The sequence below is a fragment of the Saccoglossus kowalevskii genome, chromosome 8, assembly GCF_978046115.1.
Source record: "Saccoglossus kowalevskii chromosome 8, keSacKowa6.1, whole genome shotgun sequence".
Lineage (NCBI taxonomy): Eukaryota > Metazoa > Hemichordata > Enteropneusta > Harrimaniidae > Saccoglossus > Saccoglossus kowalevskii.
In genome coordinates this window covers 39665284-39687744 of record NC_140648.1, presented here as the reverse complement: position 1 = coordinate 39687744, position 22461 = coordinate 39665284, and the positions used below count along the sequence as shown (strand labels likewise).

Genomic DNA, 22461 nt, shown 5'->3' with positions numbered 1-22461 from the left:
TTTCTATGCAACATTTATGGTGATTGACAGGTTCTCATGCAACATTTATTGAGATTGGCAGGTTTCTATGCAACATTTATTGTCATTGGCAGGTTTCTATGCAACATTTATTGTGATTGGCAGGTTTCTATGCAACATTTATTGTCATTGACAGGTTCCCATGCAACATTTATTGTCATTGGCAGGTTTCTATGCAACATTTATTGTGATTGGCAGATTTCTATGCAACATTTATTGTGATTGGCAGGTTTTTATGCAACATTTATTGTCATTGGCAGGTTTCTATGCAACATTTATTGTGATTGGCAGGTTCCCATGCAACATTTATTGTGATTGGCAGGTTTCTATGCAACATTTATTGTGATTGGCAGGTTTTTATGCAACATTTATTGTGATTGGCAGGTCGCTATGCAACATTTATTGTGATTGGCAGGTTCCCATGCAACATTTATTGTCATTGGCAGGTTGCCACGCAAAATGTATTGTGTCTGGCAGGTTCCCATAGAACATGAATTGTGTTTGGCAGGTTCCCATAGAACACACATTGTGATTGGCAGGTTCCCATAGAACATACATTGTGTTTGGCAGGTTCCCATAGAAAATACATTGTGTTTGACAGGTTCCCATCGAACATACATTGTGTTTGGCAGGTTCCCATAGAAGACACATTGTAATTGGCAGGTTCTCATAGAACATAAATTGTGACTGGCAGTTTATCATACAACATTCATTGTGATTGGCAGAACCCTATGCAACATTTATTGAGATTGACAGGTTCCCATGGAACATAAATTGTAATTGGCAGGTTCACATAGAACATACATTGTTTGGCAGGTTCCCATAGGACATACATTGTGTTTGACAGAATCCCATAGAACATACGCTGTGTTTGGCAGGTTCCCATAGAACATACGTTGTGATTGACATGTTCCAATAGAAAATACATTGTTTGGCAGGTTCCCATAGAAAATACACTGCGATTGGCAGGTTCCCATAGAAAATACATTGTTGTTGGCAGGTTCCCATAGAACATACATTATGTTTGGCAGGTTCCCATAGAACATACATTGTGTTTGGCAGGTTCCCATAGAAAATATTGTGATCGGCAGGTTCCCATCGAATACGCATTGTGATTGGCAGGTTCCGATAGAACATACACTGTGTTTGGCAGGTTCCCATAGGACATACACTGTGTTTGGCAGGTTCCCATAGGACATACACTGTGTTTGGCAGGTTCCCATAGGACATGCATTGTGTTGGCAGGTTCCCGTAGAAAATATATTGTGTTTGGCAGGTTCTCATAGAACACACATTGTGATTGGCAGGTTCCCATAGGACATACATTGTGATTGGCAGGTTCCCGTAGAAAATAATTTGTGTTTGACAGGTTCCCATAGAACATACACATTGTGATTGCCATAACAATACACAAACATTTCCTGTATTTTGAAAGACATCTTTATTAAACTCACAAAAAAAGTTACATGATTTGAAGCCAACTATAGTAACCAAATAATGTGAATGTAATAATAAATATGATAGAAAAACAAAAATATAAAATACACAGAATGTCTACAAGCATTAGTGCATGAAAATTCTACTTTAATGCACATTGCCAATGACAGATGCAAACTGTTAATGTATTCATTATAACAGTTTGGGCCATTTACAAAAGGTGGAGCAACATTAATTATTGTTTCCATTAATTAAACATTACTCAGAAATCCTAGGGTTGTATGTACAATGAGTGAAAATCTAACACTTCCCCAAAATACTGATGTTAATCTAACATTTGCCGCAGCAGCGCCCTCGGTGCCTCATAGACAATACAGCATTTATTACTTTATAAATAGGCACTGTTATTTCCCTGTGTCACTCTCAGAGCTTAAATTAATTCATAATCTATTAATAAATATACAGTATGAGGGATATCATCTTCAATATCGATGATGTAATTCAATATAAAATAGAAAGTTATTCAGTTTATATTCAAGAAAAAAAAAATTAAAACTTTCTTACTATTGATCATTACAAACCTAATAATAAATATCACCAAGACAATGATGACTATTCTCAAAGACTGATAGTCTGTTGAATCATTTTAATTTTTTGTACAAAAAACTTCTCCAAAACATCAGCACACTGAAAAAATGGAGAATCAGAAGGATTATAAAAACGACAATTATCAAAGATTTTTGTCACATCACCAATGAATTCACCCAACTTTCTATACTGCCTGTTGCGCATCTTGTCGTCCAAAGTCGATAAATCTGTTAAAAAAATTAAAAGGTGCTATCATATTGTTATACAATACAGTCAGGTATTTAAATATTATATTCTTTAGTCAGGTATTTACAATGTTATATTCTATACAGTCAGGTATTTACAATATTATATTCTATACAGTCAGGTATTTACAATATTATATTCTATACAGTCAGGTATTTACAATGTTATATTCTTTAGTCAGGTATTTACAATGTTATATTCTAAACAGTCAGGTATTTACAATATTATATTCTATACAGTCAGGTATTTACAATATTATATTCTATACAGTCAGGTATTTACAATGTTATATTCTTTAGTCAGGTATTTACAATGTTATATTCTTTAGTCAGGTATTTACAATATTATATTCTAAACAGTCAGGTATTTGCAATATTATATTCTATACAGTCAGGTATTTACAATATTATATTCTATACAGTCAGGTATTTACAATATTATATTCTATACAGTCAGGTATTTACAATATTATATTCTATACAGTCAGGTATTTACAATATTATATTCTATACAGTTAAGTATTTACAATATTATATTCTTTAGTCAGGTATTTACAATATTATATTCTATACAGTCAGGTATTTACAATATTATATTCTATACAGTCAGGTATTTACAATATGATATTCTTTAGTCAGGTATTTGCAATATTACAGTAAAACCTGTCAAAACCGACCATGACTGGGACTGGGATCTATGGTCGGTTTTCAGAGGGAGTCGGTTTATTCAGGGTGGGCATAACTTCGATTGAAACAACAATTACATGTGCTGTAAACACGGGACAAATGAAAGACACCGGAGTTTGCCTCCGGTGATTATACATGTATTTACATTTATTGTATTGTTTCAATAAAATAATTTACCAAACAAGACAAGAATATTATGGTATGTACATGAAATCAATAAACATTAAAATAACTGTTGGAACAGACCGGGTAAGTATCGCGTATCGTAACTGAAGGCGTCCATTTTGAATGACATCACAACGTAAGTTCACGTGAGCTACATGTAATTATTATAATTTATGCAGACAGTTGATTTTGCTGTTAAGTCAATGAATCAAATTACGATGTAAAAAAATCATCAAGTTTTCACCGCTTTAAAGAACATCTTTTTTCAACGATTTTGTTCGTTCGAATTATGAAATTTTGGATATCTGTCAAGTAGCTGGAGTCTTTGTTTATTGCGAAGTTTTGTAATCTTGTTAACATGTCTAGCACATCGCCATGCGTCAAGTCACGGTCATCGTGGGGGTCAATAATTTGACTATCGTTGTCTGTAGATTCATGGTTTTCTTTGTCTGCAATAACATTCTCAACAATCTGTTGCTCCCACTCGCCGTCATACATTGCTTCAGTCGGTATACATTCATCAAAGTGGAGGTATTCTACAACGCTACACTGTGTTTGCGGCTCTGCAACATGCTAAATAAGGTTTCCGAATTCTTTGTCATCGTCTGCTTCTTCGTCATCATAAATTTTAATCTTGAAGCCCCCTTTACGGAAACATTCGAAAGCACAAAATTGTCGATCAGAATCGTTATGGAAGGAAGAAAACTCAATGTTTTGATCGTTGAAGAAGTGATAATGGAGTGTGCTTCACCGCAATTGAAGTTGATGACCCCGATCATTTGTTTATATCCGGGGTCATTACACTGTCCAGACATCACGCGATGCGATGGCGTGTGGTGTGAAAAACTTAATCAGTTGCTATTGTTTTACACGGGACGTTACTTGTAGTGTGAGATTTGGACTTGTTTCTGTGACGTTCACGGTAAATTCAACACAATGCACACTTTTTAGGTCGGGCAGACCGGATTACTAGACAGCGGACGTGGTGCAACGGGTCGGATGGTCGATGTATTCAGTGTGAATATTGGACTTGGGGCCGATCAATGCGGTCGGTGTTCGGAGTAGACAGTGGTCGGATTTCACAGGTTGTTTTAACATAGGCGTCTATGGAGAAATTTCGGGACTACATAAATCGGTCGGTTCTGACAGTAGGTCGGTTTATCCAGGGGTCGGTTTTGACAGGTTTTACTGTATATTCTATACAGTCAGGTATTTACAATATTATATTCTATACAGTCAGGTATTTACAATATGATATTCTTTAGTCAGGTATTTACAATATTATATTCTATACAGTCAGGTATTTGCAATATTATATATTGTATTCTATACAGTGTGGTGTTTACAATATTATATTCTATACAGACAGGTATTTACAATATTGTATTCTATACAGACAGGTATTTACAATATTGTATTCTATAGTCAGGTGTTTACATTAATATATCGTATACAGTGAGGTGTTTATAATACCATATTCTATACTGTGAGGTATTTATAATACCATATCCTATACAGTGAGGTGTTTATAATACTATATCCTATACAGTGAGGTGTTTATAATACTATATCCTATACAGTGAGGTGTTTATAATACTATATCCTATACAGTGAGGTGTTTATAATACTATATCCTATACAGTGAGGTGTTTATAATACTATATCCTATACAGTGAGGTGTTTATAATACTATATCCTATACAGTGAGGTGTTTATAATACTATATCCTATACAGTGAGGTGTTTATAATACTATATCCTATACAGTGAGAGTTGAAGTAAAAGGCAGGATTGTTGACTTACCCATTGGTTCCTTAATTACTCTATAATAGTCAGGTGCATCTATTTCACTGACAGGATCTAAGAATGGCCATGCCATCTTATGACTCTGTAAAAAATTTACAATAGTACATACATTATATTGTTGTTGACAAGTGTAATCACTGTGTGTGTGAGTTTAATACCTGTGCCTCACACATTTGTGTATTGGTAAAGCAGAATTAGAAAATGATCGTATGTTTCTGAGTAAGTTATGCTGTTTTATATCAAGGTATGTATTCAAAAGCATTATTTAATACATATTGTCATGGCAATAAATTGCAGTCTTAAAACAAAAATAAACAAGCAGCCTGTCAGCTGAGATAGCTACGCTGTTAGCAATGCACATTTCAATTAAAGAACAGAAGATATCATTAGAAAATGAACAATATGTATAGTACATTGTATCAAAGCCATCAGACTTTCTGTTTTCAACAAGAAGTCGAAAATATCACTTTTTACCAAAAATATTCATCAAAATTAGAGAATTAAAGATATCATTACAAAATGAACAAATCTGAGAGAGGTCTATCTGTAGTACCTATATATGTAATATCAAAGCAATTGAACTTTTGGTTTTTAACAAGAAGTTGAAAATATCACTTTCACCAAAAATTACAAAAAATATTCATCAAGATATTATCATGAAATCATCACCATGAACAAATCTAAGAGAGGTTTTCCCAAGGTACATATACACCAAGTATCAAAGCAATAAGAATTGTAGTTTTCAAGAAGAAGTCGAAAATGTAACAAGCAGCCTGTCGGCTGAGATAGCTCCGCTGTTAGCAATGCACATTTCAATTAAAGAACAGAAGATATCATTAGAAAATGAACAATATGTATAGTATCAAAGCAACCAGACTTTTTCCAACAAGAATTCAAAAATATTACTTTTTACCAAAAATATTCACCAAAATTAGAGAATTGAAAATATCATCACGAAATGAACAAATCTAAGAGAGGTCTACCCAAGGTACATATACACCAAGTATCAAAGCATTCAGGATTGTAGTTTTCATGAATAAGTCGAAAAAGTAAATCATTGATACAGACTCATATGATAAGCTCCACTCGATTAAGCCAACAGAGGAGCTAAAAAGTTGACACGGACGGCAACAGACAATCACTTATATGATAAGCTCCACTTGACATAGTCGACAGCGGAGCTAAAAATGCGTCGCCATCATTTTTCAATTTTCCGTGAAGACTGGAAGCAAAACAAAATCCACAATACAGTATTAAATAAATTAGCACTGACCTGTAATTGTCGTAATAATCGTCTTAACTGGTCATAATCCCTGTTGGTCAGATCTTTGGTATTGCTTTTCTGAACTTTAGAAGACTGACAATTTGGACAGAGATACTTCTCAATGTTATCAGCTTCTGTCTGTGATATACCAACACATCTTCCATGGAACCAGTCTTGACATCTATCACAGCCGATGTAAAATCTGATGGTTCAAGTTTACAGAGATGACAATAACCATCAGACTCTGGTGTCTCTCAGTTATATTGAATGTTGAGATATTGATAAACATAGTGGGTTATCAGATTGTTTTGATATATGAACTTTATTATTATAATCATGAATTATATTTTTCCTTATATTACACAGCAACATAGCATGCATATAAACAAGCAGCCTGTCGGCTGAGATAGCTCCGCTGTTAGCAATGCACATTTCAATTAAGAACTGAAGATATCATTAGAAAATGAACATGCAGCCTCTCGGCTGAGATAGCTCTGCTGTTAGCAATGCACATTTCAATTAAAGAACAGAAGATATCATTAGAAAATGAACAATATGTATAGTATGTATTAGCAATAGGACTTGCGATTTTTAACAAGAAGACGAAAATATCACTTTTTACCAAAAATGACAAAAATATTCATCAAAATTAGAGAATTTAAGATATCATCACGAAATGAACAAATCTGAGAGAGGTACACATGTACACTGTAGTTGCTACCGTAAAATTCCTAATTGAGGCCGCAGCTTTAATTAAAATTCATTTTTTCAATGGACGAATTCAGATGCGGCTTTAATTAGAGTATTCACTTCGGTAACAGTGGGAATTTTTTTCAAAAAACAGAGGCCAGAAGGGATAATGATATGCTAATGAGATGCACAACACTCGATTGCAACTTTGTTGCGATTCTAAGCGCACTTTAGAATTTTTACACATAGACAAACTTGTACACAAACAAAATTTCACACTGTATAACATACTGCACAATAAATAATATCTACAAATAGATTTGTATGCATTTGCAGATTACGGTACTGTATACTACAATCTCTTGAATAGACTAATTCGTTAGCACTGGTATAGGTCACAACTGAGAGACAGCCGTCTGACACAGTCGATTGCGTTCGACTACTGGCATGTTCGACTTCCGGCAGAGTGACTGTACATTCCATGTTTAATTTAGACATCGGGGAAATTAAAATAAAAAAATAAAAAAAGTCTATCAAAAAAAAATGTTTGCATGATAACAAAAAAATACTCTGAGTCAGTATATTATTTAATGTAATATATATTTATTTTCTTATTTTTTTTGATAACGAAAAGTATATTCAAAAAGAAGTAAAAAGAAAAAAACGAATGCATTCTTAGTAGCAAATGATCACGGTAACGGTCATGCTGCATTTCACACAAGTGAATAACTTACTTGTTTTCAAAGTGTAACAATTGCTGATTATTACTCAGTAGTGATTACAATAACGTACAAAAAATAAATTCGTTGAATTGTTGTAAAAATTCAACTTAGTTTCACCGCAAGCGAATGATTTCGGTCACATATAAACGCTCGATCCGATACGATATCCGCCATGTTTGTTAAAACTGATTCTTTAGTGACTTGAAACTGTTTTTTGACCTGATAGGTCAAGTCGCTAATTAACCAATCGAAACGCTGGATGGTGCCAACGTGATTAAATTACCATAGCTCATTTAAATATGTTAATGTAGTTCAGCGACCTCATGGTAAACGAAACACGGAAGAGATTTACCGTTGTTGTAGTGCGATCATTTGTCTTTGATTTTGATGGGAAAACGGCACGATTTTTTTTTTAAATCAAGAAATTAGTTGTTTTCAAAAGATAAGCTGAGCATTGAAGAAGAATTTACACTTATGACGATAATAACAGCTCATTGTCGATAATGCAGTTTACCCATTCACGCTACTCACAATAAATACTGTACTCTGGAATAAGCGTCAATGACTATGGAAAACCTAAATTATACTATAATCTAAGCGTCAGGAATCATTGAAATGTTTGAAAAATTATGCCTTAATTTAAAATTGAATGGTATATCTTTTTCTAAAATATGTGGTGGCTGTTTGGTTTGTGAAAGTTTGGGGTGCGGCTTATATTGCAGGCTTTTTCCTGGAACCAAAACTTGTCAATTTCAACATGAAACAATGTTTCAAGTTAGGGGTGCGGCTTCTATTAAGGTAGAGATGCAGGTTGGGAGACTATATTTCTAATTGGCTCTAATTACTGTAATTACATGAGTAAAATATACTTTTTACCCATCAAGTTATATATCATTTGAAAGAGTTTTATTTAAACTTTCGAGTTGTATGGTTTACAATAATGTACTATGATACAATATTAAGTGGTGTTGATTTTGGGTTAAAATCATGCATTTTAGGTGAAAGTGCACTTAAAACTATTTAACTTTTGAATGCATACCCTGATTTTAATTTAAGAACACTTATTTAAAACTTCTGTTTATTAGGAACATAATGGCTTATTTATTAGTGCTTCCGTTGAAAAGTTTTTACACAGTGCTCTTTGAAACATTCACATTTTATAAATTGTTCACAGTTAACAGAGCCGCTAATTGGCAGCTCTATTGTTTCTGTTCCAGTAAAGACAGTGAAACCATACGAAGCCATTTACTTAGGATAGACCTGAATAATGACCCCTGAAAATTTCATTGAGAACAAATGAACCGTTTAGAAGTTAAATAGTTTTAAAGTTGAAATTTTGAGTAAAAAATGAAACTGAGATAATCGCCATTTTGTAAAAAAAAAGTTTTAAAACGAATCATTCGCTTCTTATGTGTAACAGAAACTCCTAGAAATACACCATACACCATAATTTGCTGATGTTAAATCGTCAGGTAAAAAAATAAAATAAAAATATTTACAATTTGAGGAAAACGGACGAAAAATCGTCCGCGAAGTCTCAACCTTGCGTGAAAACTGTCATGGCGTCGTGTTATCAATTCCACTGAGGGAGGGATACAATGGATTACGTAAAGCCGATCAGATATTCATACAGTTATATAAACATAGCGATCGCCATTGGGTGGATTGAGTCTAAATTTACCTTCCCTCAAACCACAGGCGCCTCAAACCTTTAAAAAAATACTTTGTATGACGCAGTTTCCGTGGACCATGCGAAGTTAGACGACCAGGTTGAAATGGGCCCTAATATTTTACTACACAACAGCTATTCGCAGTTTTTACTACTCGATCACCCAAACGCCGGTGAAACAAATTCGAAATGAAGTCACATTGGAAGGGGAACTATTGTAAATAGAGGCAGGTTTCATTCAACTACAGACGAGACAGGTCGATGCAAATTAAACGAACCCTGACCTCTGGAAATACCTCATTCATAGAGTTCCTTAGTACCAGAAGTCGCCGATCACGACCATACAACGTAGTTTGTGACATCGCTACCGGTGCATGCTAGCTGACAAGGGGGTTTCCGATTAAGGTAACCAAGATGGCATCGCAGAATGCATGATTTTTCCGCGGTGTTTAAAAACAGCATCTCATTGCCGATTTTTCGGTAATTCCAGGGCATTTTTTTTATTTTTAATTAACCGAGCATTTTATGTTTGTGTATTTTGACACTGAAAAGTTAGTTATCGATGACAGCAACAGCTGTGTTGTTTGTCAATTGCATCGCAATTCTATCAGCACGATAATCGTCACAGCGGAACGAAAAATGTTCAGTGTTAAAATGCCGTTGGAGTAAAAATGTGTGGAAACATTTTTTAGTTTCACCCACAATGCGAAAAAGCTTGAAATCTATGCACCAAGAAAACAAAAGAAATTGTGGACTTGTTTTGCGCGAAAATTAAATCGTCCTATCGATGCTACCTCCTACATGAAAAATCAATTTATTTAAGGGTGAAAAAGTTTACTTATCAGTTACAAGTGTCTGCTTTGTTTCATTCCGCTTGCATGCTGGAAGCGTCTACGTCTTGTCTGTTTTTGTAGTTTGCTAGTTGATCGCGCTTGAGGTAAGAAAACAGAGAGCCAGGACAGGAAGTCGCACACCGGCTGCTCCGTAACTGAGGCCAGCAATCATTTGCATATAACATCAACAGTGACTTGTCAATCAAAGAGCAACGCAAACAAACTTTCTGGACTTTTAATCACATACGCGTGCCTCGGTTCCCTATATTTTAAAATTGATTTTTGAGAATGTTCGAACAATGACAATGCTCCGAAATTTTAACACTATCTAACCAAGACTGTCTGGGTAAGAAAAAGCAAAAAAAAAAAAAAATTCACTCTGAGTGCCCACGAACCTGCATCTCTACCTTAAAGCTGCGGCCTCAAATATGATTTTTACGGTATATATTTAATATCAAAGCAATCGGACTTGTGGTTTTTAAGTCGAGAATATCACTTTTTACAAAATTAGAGAACTGAAGATATCATCATGGAATGAACAAATCTAAGAGAGGCCAAGTATCCAAGTATCAAAGCATTCAGGCTTGTAGTTTTCAAGAAGAAGTAAAACATTGACACGGACGACGACGGACAATCACTCATATGATAAGCTCCGCTCGACAAAGTCAACAGTGGAGCTAAAAAGATAAAATGTTAGTGTGAGGGCGCTACTTACTGCGATTCATCATATGGCTGTCTACATATACAATACAATTCTTCATCTCTTTCTTCTTTCTGTGACCTACATTCACTACATACATATTCATTCATACTCTCTGCTATGTCTTCACGAATATTTACACAGCTTCCATGAAACCAGTTATTACAGAGGTCACAACCAATATAAAATCTGTCAACACAAAATAAGTCAGTCAATCAATCTTCTCCATCTTTTCAACATTTTTTGCACCTTTGTTTGCATTTTTATACCATTTCTCCTTAAATTTCAAATTAAATGGACACAATTTTCAATTTGTCACAGATTTTAATCAAAATGTTTGAAAAACAAGTGACTGACACTTAAAGTGCATCTCCCATATGGCCAATCTTGGCTAGTAGTGGTCGATCACAAGAGAACAAACTCAACCAGCATGTAGGCACATACAAATTACTAGAACATGTAGCATCAACCTCCCTGAAAAAGAGTCCCCATTATCAAGGCACAGATAACTAAAAACCTGCGAAATGAGTTCATATCATCAGGGCAGGGGTATCAAACCTCCCTGGAAAGAATTTTTAAACTCATAGTTGCTGTCGACATAGGAAGTAAAGTAAGCAAATAACACCGAATAAACGGCAAGGTAAAGACTATGTCTAATTATAGTAAATACGTACTGCGTGCGTGACTCGAACCGGCGCTCGCGTACGGCACCTAATCGCCTAGCTTCACGCCACTACACGTCTTCCCCTCGGCCACCGGGCATTCCCAAAAAAGGATGCTTAATAACCGAGCTTATTACGTGCAGAGAACGTGAAACCCGTCCACGCGATACGCGCCACACACGATACGCGATATGCTGTGTGGCGCGTATCGCGTGGACGGGTTTCACGTTCTCTGCACGTAATAAGCTCGGTTATTAAGCATCCTTTTTTGGGGATGCCCGGTGGCCGAGGGGAAGACGTGTAGTGGCGTGAAGCTAGGCGATTAGGTGCCGTACGCGAGCGCCGGTTCGAGTCACGCACGCAGTACGTATTTACTATAATTAGACATAGTCTTTACCTTGCCGTTTATTCGGTGTTATTTGCTTACTTTACTTCCTATGTCGACAGCAACTATGAGTTTAAAAATTATTTCTCAGTACTTATTCACTGTTAAAATGCTGTACCATTACTTTCACCATCCTACTACAGCCAGATCTGAAGGCCTTTGCCGCATTCTGGCCATGCTGTGTGGCGCGTATCGCGTGGACGGGTTTCACGTTCTCTGCACGTAATAAGCTCGGTTATTAAGCATCCTTTTTTGGGGATGCCCGGTGGCCGAGGGGAAGACGTGTAGTGGCGTGAAGCTAGGCGATTAGGTGCCGTACGCGAGCGCCGGTTCGAGTCACGCACGCAGTACGTATTTACTATAATTAGACATAGTCTTTACCTTGCCGTTTATTCGGTGTTATTTGCTTACTTTACTTCCTATGTCGACAGCAACTATGAGTTTAAAAATTATTTCTCAGTACTTATTCACTGTTAAAATGCTGTACCATTACTTTCACCATCCTACTACAGCCAGATCTGAAGGCCTTTGCCGCATTCTGGCCATGCTGTGTGGCGCGTATCGCGTGGACGGGTTTCACGTTCTCTGCACGTAATAAGCTCGGTTATTAAGCATCCTTTTTTGGGGATGCCCGGTGGCCGAGGGGAAGACGTGTAGTGGCGTGAAGCTAGGCGATTAGGTGCCGTACGCGAGCGCCGGTTCGAGTCACGCACGCAGTACGTATTTACTATAATTAGACATAGTCTTTACCTTGCCGTTTATTCGGTGTTATTTGCTTACTTCCCTGGAAAGAAAGTCTTTATCATCAAGGGTCAACTTCTCTTGAAAGGGACATTGCAGGTAATCATATATATGTGAACAAAGATTGAAAATAAAGACTGAACTAACTTACTGAGTAGCATCATATGGAGTCTTACAAACACAGTAGAGCTTTTCATCATTCTTCCTCTTCTTTGGTTTTGGTGAAGTAAACTCTTCAGTAACAACAGTAGTTTTCACAATACTAGGAGTAGCTGCAACAGAAGTGACAATTGCAGCAGCAGGAGCAGCAACAATAACAGCTGGAGGAGGAGCGGCAGCAACAGCAGTAAAACGACTTGAAGTGTCAGTCTTCTTTCTTTTCTTTGCTTTTTGTTCTTGTTTGATTTCCTCCTACAATAAATATTCAGATTGTGAGTAATACAGATACATAAACTCCATGAGCAGGGCTTCAAATTTGCAGAAATCAAGGTAAAATTCAAAATAGTTAAAAATTGCTGTAAACTGTTTGTATTTTGTATCAGTGAAAAGATGTGCAAGTTTGTAGAATTAATTTGTCAGCCCAAAAAAGATTATACAGCAAAAGTGTAATGAATGGCAAATTGACAGGCAGTTGTACAAATAACAGCAAAAACAAGTATGGAAAACACGTTTTCTTCAATTCTTTCAAGATAGGTGCACAGATCCAAAAAATGTGTATTGTATATAGAAATAGAGAGTGAGAGGATGATGACTTAGTCTCACCTGAACTTCAAATGTCAAGTTCTTTTCCAGTGATTCTCTTTTCCTCATGATCTCTTTTTTCAACAGTTCTTTTTGTTTGAACAGCATTCCACTCAGTTTATTGGCAGTAAGGCGGCTACGTTTTTCCTCTTTATTTTCCTGCTGTTTCTTTCTTTTCAGATTCTGTCGCTCTTCTTTATCAATCTTATCCAGTAGGCTCTTCATCACTTGATTGCAGATTGCCATTCTAAAATAGATAGGTATTAAAATTTGCAAAGGGTTTCATTCAGCCTACAGCAATTTCACAATAAAGTTATATTACAATACAAGGAATGTGTGATTTCTTTGATTCTACAGTAAAATCTAAGCTTGATGATACATCAAATATGCAAATAATTTTACTAAAATGTACTATAATCACTAGGTTGGTCTTGTAGTCTTATGACAACTGTATATTTCATTTACTTTGCAAGTTCTACCATTCCATACTGTTAGAGGACCAAGAGTGTGTAATCAAACAGACATCAGTTTGTTCAAGTTGAAAAATGGCACAAACTACAATATCACATTTGGAACATAATGTTATAACTTTGTATCCTATCTCACTGTCAGACATTCCATTATACACAGGTATATCCTGGCCACGTATTCACATCTAGTCATAATTATTTTATTTCAGACCAATTTTACACTTCCTAAAAAATTTTACGAAAATAATTTACTACACACTATAAGCAGTCATGATCAAAAAAATTGCCTGACTACCGTAAAAACTCGATTAATTCACGGTCTCTATTAGTTCGCGCACCCATTTTATTTTCGAACGCTAATTTTTAAATGTATCCTTTTAATTCGCGGTGTTCAAAAACATGTTTAAAATTGTATCCTATTAATTCGCGGGCCAGAATAAAGTGGATAACTCAGAATATATTGCATGAAGACATTAAAAATATACATATAATTTTATGTTAACAGTACTTGGTGTCGCCGCAGTCGCAGATAATCACCGTCATCACAGCCTTTCAGTTAGCAAGCAGTTTAGGTTCGGTAAAGATTTGACGTGAAAAAAATCATTCCCCCACGACACTACAGATGTTGGGCAAGATTATTACTTAGTCGATAAATATCCATCAGTCAGGACATCGATTACGAATTTCCGTGATGGAAAGCTTAGTACAGGGCTTTTTCGTCGCTGGTCCACAGGGTTGCATCGACCATGTGCCCGCCATTATTCTATTACGTCATTTAAGTGAACCGTTCTATGGTGCGTAAATTGATATTTTTAATTGGTCAGGCGATTGACCTCATGTCACATTTTCATTATACCGGATTCGGTAAAAAACACAGAGTTAAGCGGTCATGTACCTTCTATAAATCTAACCTTGCACACATAAATCTTGTACTGATGTGTTTTTTGTCCAAGAAAGACGTTCCCTTTCATTTAACCCCCAGTTAACTCTTCGCGTCCATGGTATTTGTGAGAGTTAAAAGATTTTTCGAACAAGTGACAAGTAACCATATTGATTTGCGTCAAGCTGGGTTGCCCGAATTTAAATATAAGTGCATGAACTCTGGATGTCATTGCCCAGTGCCGCACGTAATTCAAACGCGTGGTTATTAGAGTTCAGTCGAAATGTACGTGAATAATGTGATCGAAGTCTGCTGCCCAGAGTTTATTATATTATAGTAAAATTTAATTTGACATATGGTATGTTTATGTTTGCGTAATTATTATGAATGCAACGCATTATCAAGTCCGTGATATTGAAATATTCACAGACCCATTACCTCGGGTCAGTGCCCTAACAATAGTTAAAAAAAAAACTAATCATCATGAAAGCAATACATAACGAAGTACAGAGCCGGTACAATATTGTAAACAAATTTGCGTAATTAGAAAAGCAGTGCACTAAGTAAACGACATTCAAGTTGATATATTCAAGCCAGTATGCAGAGTTGCATAATTACAGTACCTTCGGATATAATAACAATTTTACTAGCTTGACGCGCGGGGCACGAAAGAAAAAAAGGTTGCTAAGGTAACGCGCCAGTTCAGTGCGTGACTTGGGGTCAAACTTCGGTCAACACACACTTGATGTCAGCATCGCCGCACAACAAGTTTCGCAAAAAAGTACTTGAAGTTCAATTGCATCCCAAAATGATGTCGCTGATCACTCGGTTGTCGCAGCGTGTGTTGTGTCATGTCCATGATGCACCCCGTTTCGACTTTGGCTTGCTTTTCCTTCTTAGTGATGCAACCTCTCATCAATGTATTAAAACACTTTGAATTTATACTTTGCATGATTATATTTGGTCAACGCGAAACATTATTTTTTCTAAACATTTTCTGAGACCATTTTTATCAACGCAGGGTTATTTTTCCTGACAAGATGGGCTTCGTAATATCTGCCATAACATCGCCTGGGTGATGCCAAGAAAAATAAAAAAAGGCAGTGCAGCCAGACGGCTACTTTGTAGCCACGTGTTCATTGTTTGTTTGTGTACAGAGTGACCTTTGCCATTTCACTGTTTCATTTCAAGTGTAACATGGTGCGTGGTCCTTGACGCAGTGCGTGTTCTCTGCCCGACTACACGCCATGAATGTCGCTAGCCACGAGTCTCAGAGGCACTAAAAAAACGTCCTGTAATAGTGTTCATTGGGAAAACAAAACAAATCACTAATAAATTATGAAAACAGCTCCTTTTTGAATCGATCAAAAAGTATTCTTTTAATTCGCGCACCAAAAACCAATAATTTCCGTTTTTACGCTATTAATTCGGGCACTTGAAAAAATAATTATTTTTACTACCGCAAATTAATCGAGTTTTACGGTAGTTTTAAATTGAGCAAATGCAGTATCAACAAACTTTGACCAAGAATGTGTGATGTTCATAGGACACTCGCAATGCATGCATGAAGCAGCAAATCAAGTTCCAAATGATATAATAAAATCTGCTGCGTAATCATCTGTATTTGTTCCACACTACATCATAGATTGTAAAACCATGTATGCTAAAGAGTTTATTACAAAACAACACTGATATTGTGCTGTTTTACTTATAATTCTTGATATTTTGACTCATTGCTATGTGACTGGTCAAAATAGCAGGGTCACTTGTAAATGACGTGATATCACAGGGACTGATGCAAAAAACGTTTAAATCAGTGAAATGAGAAACAAAGCAGGAATAACTAAATATCATACCGTTGTTGTTCAGCTTTTTCTTCTGGAGTCATTGCTTTTTGTTTGACTCGCATGCTTTCAATTGCAGCAGCCTGCTTAATCTGAGCTTGTTTCTGCAACATCTGTTGTTGGAACTGTGACTGCAACTGTTTGTCTTTACCCTGTATAGATGCTAGCTGCTGTAGTTGCTGCAGCTGCTGTTGTTTCAGTTGCTGTGCCTGAATCTGTTTCTGTTGCTGTTGCAGTGCAAGTAGTTTCTGTTGTAATGCTATGGTCTGAGCGGCCTGAGCGGAAGATACTGTCACCACAGTTGGCTGCTGGGTAAGTGTTGTTGATGCTTGGGTCACAACAGCTATGTTAAACACAACATATATGATTAGAACACTGTAAAACTGGTGAAATTATGACTATAACTATAATATATAATTATGTATATAATTTTACAAGCTGTCAAGAGGAATGCTTTGATCAGTGATATCATGCAATCAATTCTCTTATTTCTCTTTATCCTGTTATAAATGCATGTGTTCATGGAAAAATGCATTTTTATATTAAAGGCATATTTAGTGTTAGCCAAATACACAAGTGTATTTCTAGAATAAGGCAAAACAGTGATGATTTTTGTGTGATAGTAATAACTGCAGGTCAAATTACACATTTGCCTTACAGCCGTTCTGAGAATTATTCGGACAGTCAGTCAGCAATATATCTTGGAACTTTGCAAAACACTTGGGTCTTTTCCAATCTAGACTTCATGGCGCCATTGTATTGGCACACCCACAATTGGGATCATTCTATTATCTTGCTAGATGCGGGTAAAAGAGTGTTTTGGAAACGACGCGCGTTGGTTACCATACACTAACAGGTTATATGTTGTATATGCATTCAAAGTGTTATTTTAAATTGTTATAACCATCTGAGTTCACCTGACATAGCGCAATTTACAAAACAACTCCCGAGTGTTGAGCAACCCCCAGGTATTAATGAACTCGTTGGCGAGAAGGCTCAAAGTAAAGTTTCTTAGCATTGGACGCGTTGCAGTTTCACGAAATTGTGAGCCAAACTAAAAGTTGTTTTTACATTACTGGTGCATTATGTATCAAATCCAGATTTCATACAGAGGTAGGAGAGTAAGTTGGAAATACATAGACGGAAAACTTGATTATAATGGTTTGATGGATCAAAAGTGCCTTCCTTGAGCGAAGCACTTTTTCAACTGCAGTTTGAAAATGACGATCGTTATTATGTCTAGTCCATTTTTTTAACAGGTACAACTGACTAAAATGAGCGAGGGGTTGACATTTTTCAACAGATTTAAGCAACACCCAACTTGTGATTTTTTAAATTACTGAAAATAATTACAATATAAATATAAAAAATAAAGAATCAAGTGGTGCTGACAAGTCTAGAATGGGCAAAGACTAAAGTGTTTTGCAAAGTTGCAAGTCATTTTACTAACTGACTGTCTGAATAAATCTCAGAACGGCTATAAGTGTACTTATAAGCAGAATAAGTGATGTAGCTGTTGAGAACTTACCAATGGTGGGAGTAGTCATACTTGTAGTAGTAAGTGTGTTGAGAGCCATAGTGAACTTACCAATGGTGGGAGTAGTCATACTTGTAGTAGTAAGTGTGTTGAGAGTCATAGTGAACTTACCAATGGTGGGAGTAGTCATACTTGTAGTAGTAAGTGTGTTGAGAGTCATAGTGAACTTACCAATGGTGGGAGTAGTCATACTTGTAGTAGTAAGTGTGTTGAGAGTCATAGTGAACTTACCAATGGTGGGAGTAGTCATACTTGTAGTAGTAAGTGTGTTGAGAGTCATAGTGAACTTACCAATGGTGGGAGTAGTCATACTTGTAGTAGTAAGTGTGTTGAGAGTCATAGTGAACTTACCAATGGTGGGAGTAGTCATACTTGTAGTAGTAAGTGTGTTGAGAGCCATGGTAAACTTACCAATGGTGGGAGTAGTCATACTTGTAGTAGTAAGTGTGTTGAGAGTCATAGTGAACTTACCAATGGTGAGAGTAGTCATACTTGTAGTAGTAAGTGTGTTGAGAGCCATAGTGAACTTACCAATGGTGGGAGTAGTCATACTTGTAGTAGTAAGTGTGTTGAGAGTCATAGTGAACTTACCAATGGTGAGAGTAGTCATACTTGTAGTAGTAAGTGTGTTGAGAGCCATAGTGAACTTACCAATGGTGGGAGTAGTCATACTTGTAGTAGTAAGTGTGTTGAGAGCCATAGTGAACTTACCAATGGTGGGAGTAGTCATACTTGTAGTAGTAAGTGTGTTGAGAGCCATAGTAAACTTACCAATGGTGGGAGTAGTCATACTTGTAGTAGTAAGTGTGTTGAGAGCCATAGTGAACTTACCAATGGTGGGAGTAGTCATACTTGTAGTAGTAAGTGTGTTGAGAGCCATAGTAAACTTACCAATGGTGGGAGTAGTCATACTTGTAGTAGTAAGTGTGTTGAGAGCCATAGTAAACTTACCAATGGTGGGAGTAGTCATACTTGTAGTAGTAAGTGTGTTGAGAGCCATAGTGAACTTACCAATGGTGGGAGTAGTCATACTTGTAGTAGTAAGTGTGTTGAGAGCCATAGTGAACTTACCAATGGTGGGAGTAGTCATACTTGTAGTAGTAAGTGTGTTGAGAGTCATAGTGAACTTACCAATGGTGGGAGTAGTCATACTTGTAGTAGTAAGTGTGTTGAGAGCCATAGTGAACTTACCAATGTTGGGAGTAGTCATACTTGTAGTAGTAAGTGTGTTGAGAGCCATAGTGAACTTACCAATGGTGGGAGTAGTCATACTTGTAGTAGTAAGTGTGTTGAGAGCCATAGTGAACTTACCAATGGTGGGAGTAGTCATACTTGTAGTAGTAAGTGTGTTGAGAGCCATAGTGAACTTACCAATGGAGGGAGTAGTCATACTTGTAGTAGTAAGTGTGTTGAGAGCCATAGTGAACTTACCAATGGAGGGAGTAGTCATACTTGTAGTAGTAAGTGTGTTGAGAGCCATAGTGAACTTACCAATGGTGGGAGTAGTCATACTTGTAGTAGTAAGTGTGTTGAGAGCCATAGTGAACTTACCAATGGTGGGAGTAGTCATACTTGTAGTAGTAAGTGTGTTGAGAGCCATAGTGAACTTACCAATGGTGGGAGTAGCTATACTTGTAGTAGTAAGTGTGTTGAGAGCCACAGTGAACTTACCAATGGTGGGAGTAGTCATACTTGTAGTAGTGTGTTGAGAGCCACAGTGAACTTACCAATGGTGGGAGTAGTCATACTTGTAGTAGTAAGTGTGTTGAGAGCCATAGTGAACTTACCAATGGTGGGAGTAGTCATACTTGTAGTAGTAAGTGTGTTGAGAGTCACAGTAAACTTACCAATGGTGGGAGTAGCTATACTTGTAGTAGTAAGTGTGTTGAGAGCCACAGTGAACTTACCAATGGTGGGAGTAGTCATACTTGTAGTAGTAAGTGTGTTGAGAGTCACAGTAAACTTACCAATGGTGGGAGTAGTCATACTTGTAATAGTAAGTGTGTTGAGAGCCACAGTGAACTTACCAATGGTGGGAGTAGTCATACTTGTAGTAGTAAGTGTGTTGAGAGCCATAGTGAACTTACCAATGGTGAGAGTAGTCATACTTGTAGTAGTAAGTGTGTTGAGAGCCACAGTGAACTTACCAATGGTGGGAGTAGTCATACTTGTAGTAGTAAGTGTGTTGAGAGCCATAGTGAACTTACCAATGGTGGGAGTAGTCATACTTGTAGTAGTAAGTGTGTTGAGAGCCATAGTGAACTTACCAATGGTGGGAGTAGCTATAGTTGTAGCAGTAAGTGTGTTGAGAGCCATAGTGAACTTACCAATGGTGGGAGTAGTCATACTTGTAGTAGTGGGTTGAGAGCCACAGTGAACTTACCAATGGTGGGAGTAGTCATACTTGTAGTAGTAAGTGTGTTGAGAGCCATAGTGAACTTACCAATGGTGGGAGTAGTCATACTTGTAGTAGTAAGTGTGTTGAGAGCCATAGTGAACTTACCAATGGTGGGAGTAGTCATACTTGTAGTAGTAAGTGTGTTGAGAGCCATAGTGAACTTACCAATGGTGGGAGTAGTCATACTTGTAGTATTAAGTGTGTTGAGAGTCATAGTAAACTTACCAATGGTGGGAGTAGTCATACTTGTAGTAGTAAGTGTGTTGAGAGCCATAGTTAACTTACCAATGGTGAGAGTAGTCATACTTGTAGTAGTAAGTGTGTTGAGAGCCATAGTGAACTTACCAATTGTGGGAGTAGTCATACTTGTAGTAGTAAGTGTGTTGAGAGCCATAGTGAACTTACCAATGGTGGGAGTAGTCATACTTGTAGTAGTAAGTGTGTTGAGAGCCATAGTGAACTTACCAATGTTGGGAGTAGCTATAGTTGTAGTAGTAAGTGTGTTGAGAGCCATAGTGAACTTACCAATGGTGAGAGTAGTCATACTTGTAGTAGTAAGTGTGTTGAGAGCCATAGTGAACTTACCAATGGTGGGAGTAGTCATACTTGTAGTAGTAAGTGTGTTGAGAGCCATAGTGAACTTACCAATGGTGGGAGTAGTCATACTTGTAGTAGTAAGTGTGTTGAGAGCCATAGTGAACTTACCAATGTTGGGAGTAGCTATAGTTGTAGTAGTAAGTGTGTTGAGAGCCATAGTGAACTTATCAATGGTGGGAGTAGTCATACTTGTAGTATTAAGTGCGTTGAGAGTCATAGTAAATTTACCAATGGTGAGAGTAGCTATAGTTGTAGTAGTAAGTGTGTTGAGAGCCATAGTGAACTTACCAATGGAGGGAGGAGTCATACTTGTAGTAGTAAGTGTGTTGAGAGCCATAGTGAACTTACCAATGGTGGGAGTAGTCATACTTGTAGTAGTAAGTGTGTTGAGAGCCATAGTGAACTTACCAATGTTGGGAGTAGCTATAGTTGTAGTAGTAAGTGTGTTGAGAGCCATAGTGAACTTACCAATGGTGAGAGTAGTCATACTTGTAGTAGTAAGTGTGTTGAGAGCCATAGTGAACTTACCAATGGTGGGAGTAGTCATACTTGTAGTAGTAAGTGTGTTGAGAGCCATAGTGAACTTACCAATGGTGGGAGTAGTCATACTTGTAGTAGTAAGTGTGTTGAGAGCCATAGTGAACTTACCAATGTTGGGAGTAGCTATAGTTGTAGTAGTAAGTGTGTTGAGAGCCATAGTGAACTTACCAATGGTGGGAGTAGTCATACTTGTAGTATTAAGTGCGTTGAGAGTCATAGTAAACTTACCAATGGTGAGAGTAGCTATAGTTGTAGTAGTAAGTGTGTTGAGAGCCATAGTGAACTTACCAATGGAGGGAGGAGTCATACTTGTAGTAGTAAGTGTGTTGAGAGCCATAGTGAACTTACCAATGGTGGGAGTAGTCATACTTGTAGTAGTGTGTTGAGAGTCATAGTGAACTTACCAATGGTGGGAGTAGTCATACTTGTAGTAGTAAGTGTGTTGAGAGTCATGGTAAACTTACCAATGTTGGGAGTAGTCATACTTGTAGTAGTAAGTGTGTGGAGAGCCATGGTGAACTTACCAATGGTGGGAGTAGTCATACTTGTAGTAGTAAGTGTGTTGAGAGCCATAGTGAACTTACCAATGGTGGGAGTAGTCATACTTGTAGTAGTAAGTGTGTTGAGAGCCATAGTGAACTTACCAATGGTGGGAGTAGTCATACTTGTAGTAGTAAGTGCGTTGAGAGCCATAGTGAACTTACCAATGGTGGGAGTAGTCATACTTGTAGTAGTAAGTGTGTTGAGAGCCATAGTGAACTTACCAATGTTGGGAGTAGCTATAGTTGTAGTAGTAAGTGTGTTGAGAGCCATAGTGAACTTACCAATGGTGGGAGTAGTCAT

General features: G+C 37.1%; 1 protein-coding gene across 1 annotated transcript in view; it reads right to left on the bottom strand.

The window, feature by feature from the left end:
* Positions 1-1435: 1435 nt before the first annotated feature.
* Positions 1436-22461, bottom strand: part of LOC102801096 (nucleosome-remodeling factor subunit BPTF-like) — an 83018-nt gene continuing 61992 nt past the window's right edge. The window contains exons 10-16 of the mRNA XM_085502602.1: positions 16559-16889; positions 13374-13599; positions 12763-13022; positions 10839-11012; positions 6219-6411; positions 4943-5027; positions 1436-2270 (exon numbers count right to left, since the gene is read on the bottom strand). Of these exons, the coding sequence (XP_085358728.1) occupies positions 2074-2270; positions 4943-5027; positions 6219-6411; positions 10839-11012; positions 12763-13022; positions 13374-13599; positions 16559-16889 (1466 nt within the window). The 3' untranslated portion in view covers positions 1436-2073. The remainder of the gene's footprint in view (positions 2271-4942; positions 5028-6218; positions 6412-10838; positions 11013-12762; positions 13023-13373; positions 13600-16558; positions 16890-22461) is intronic.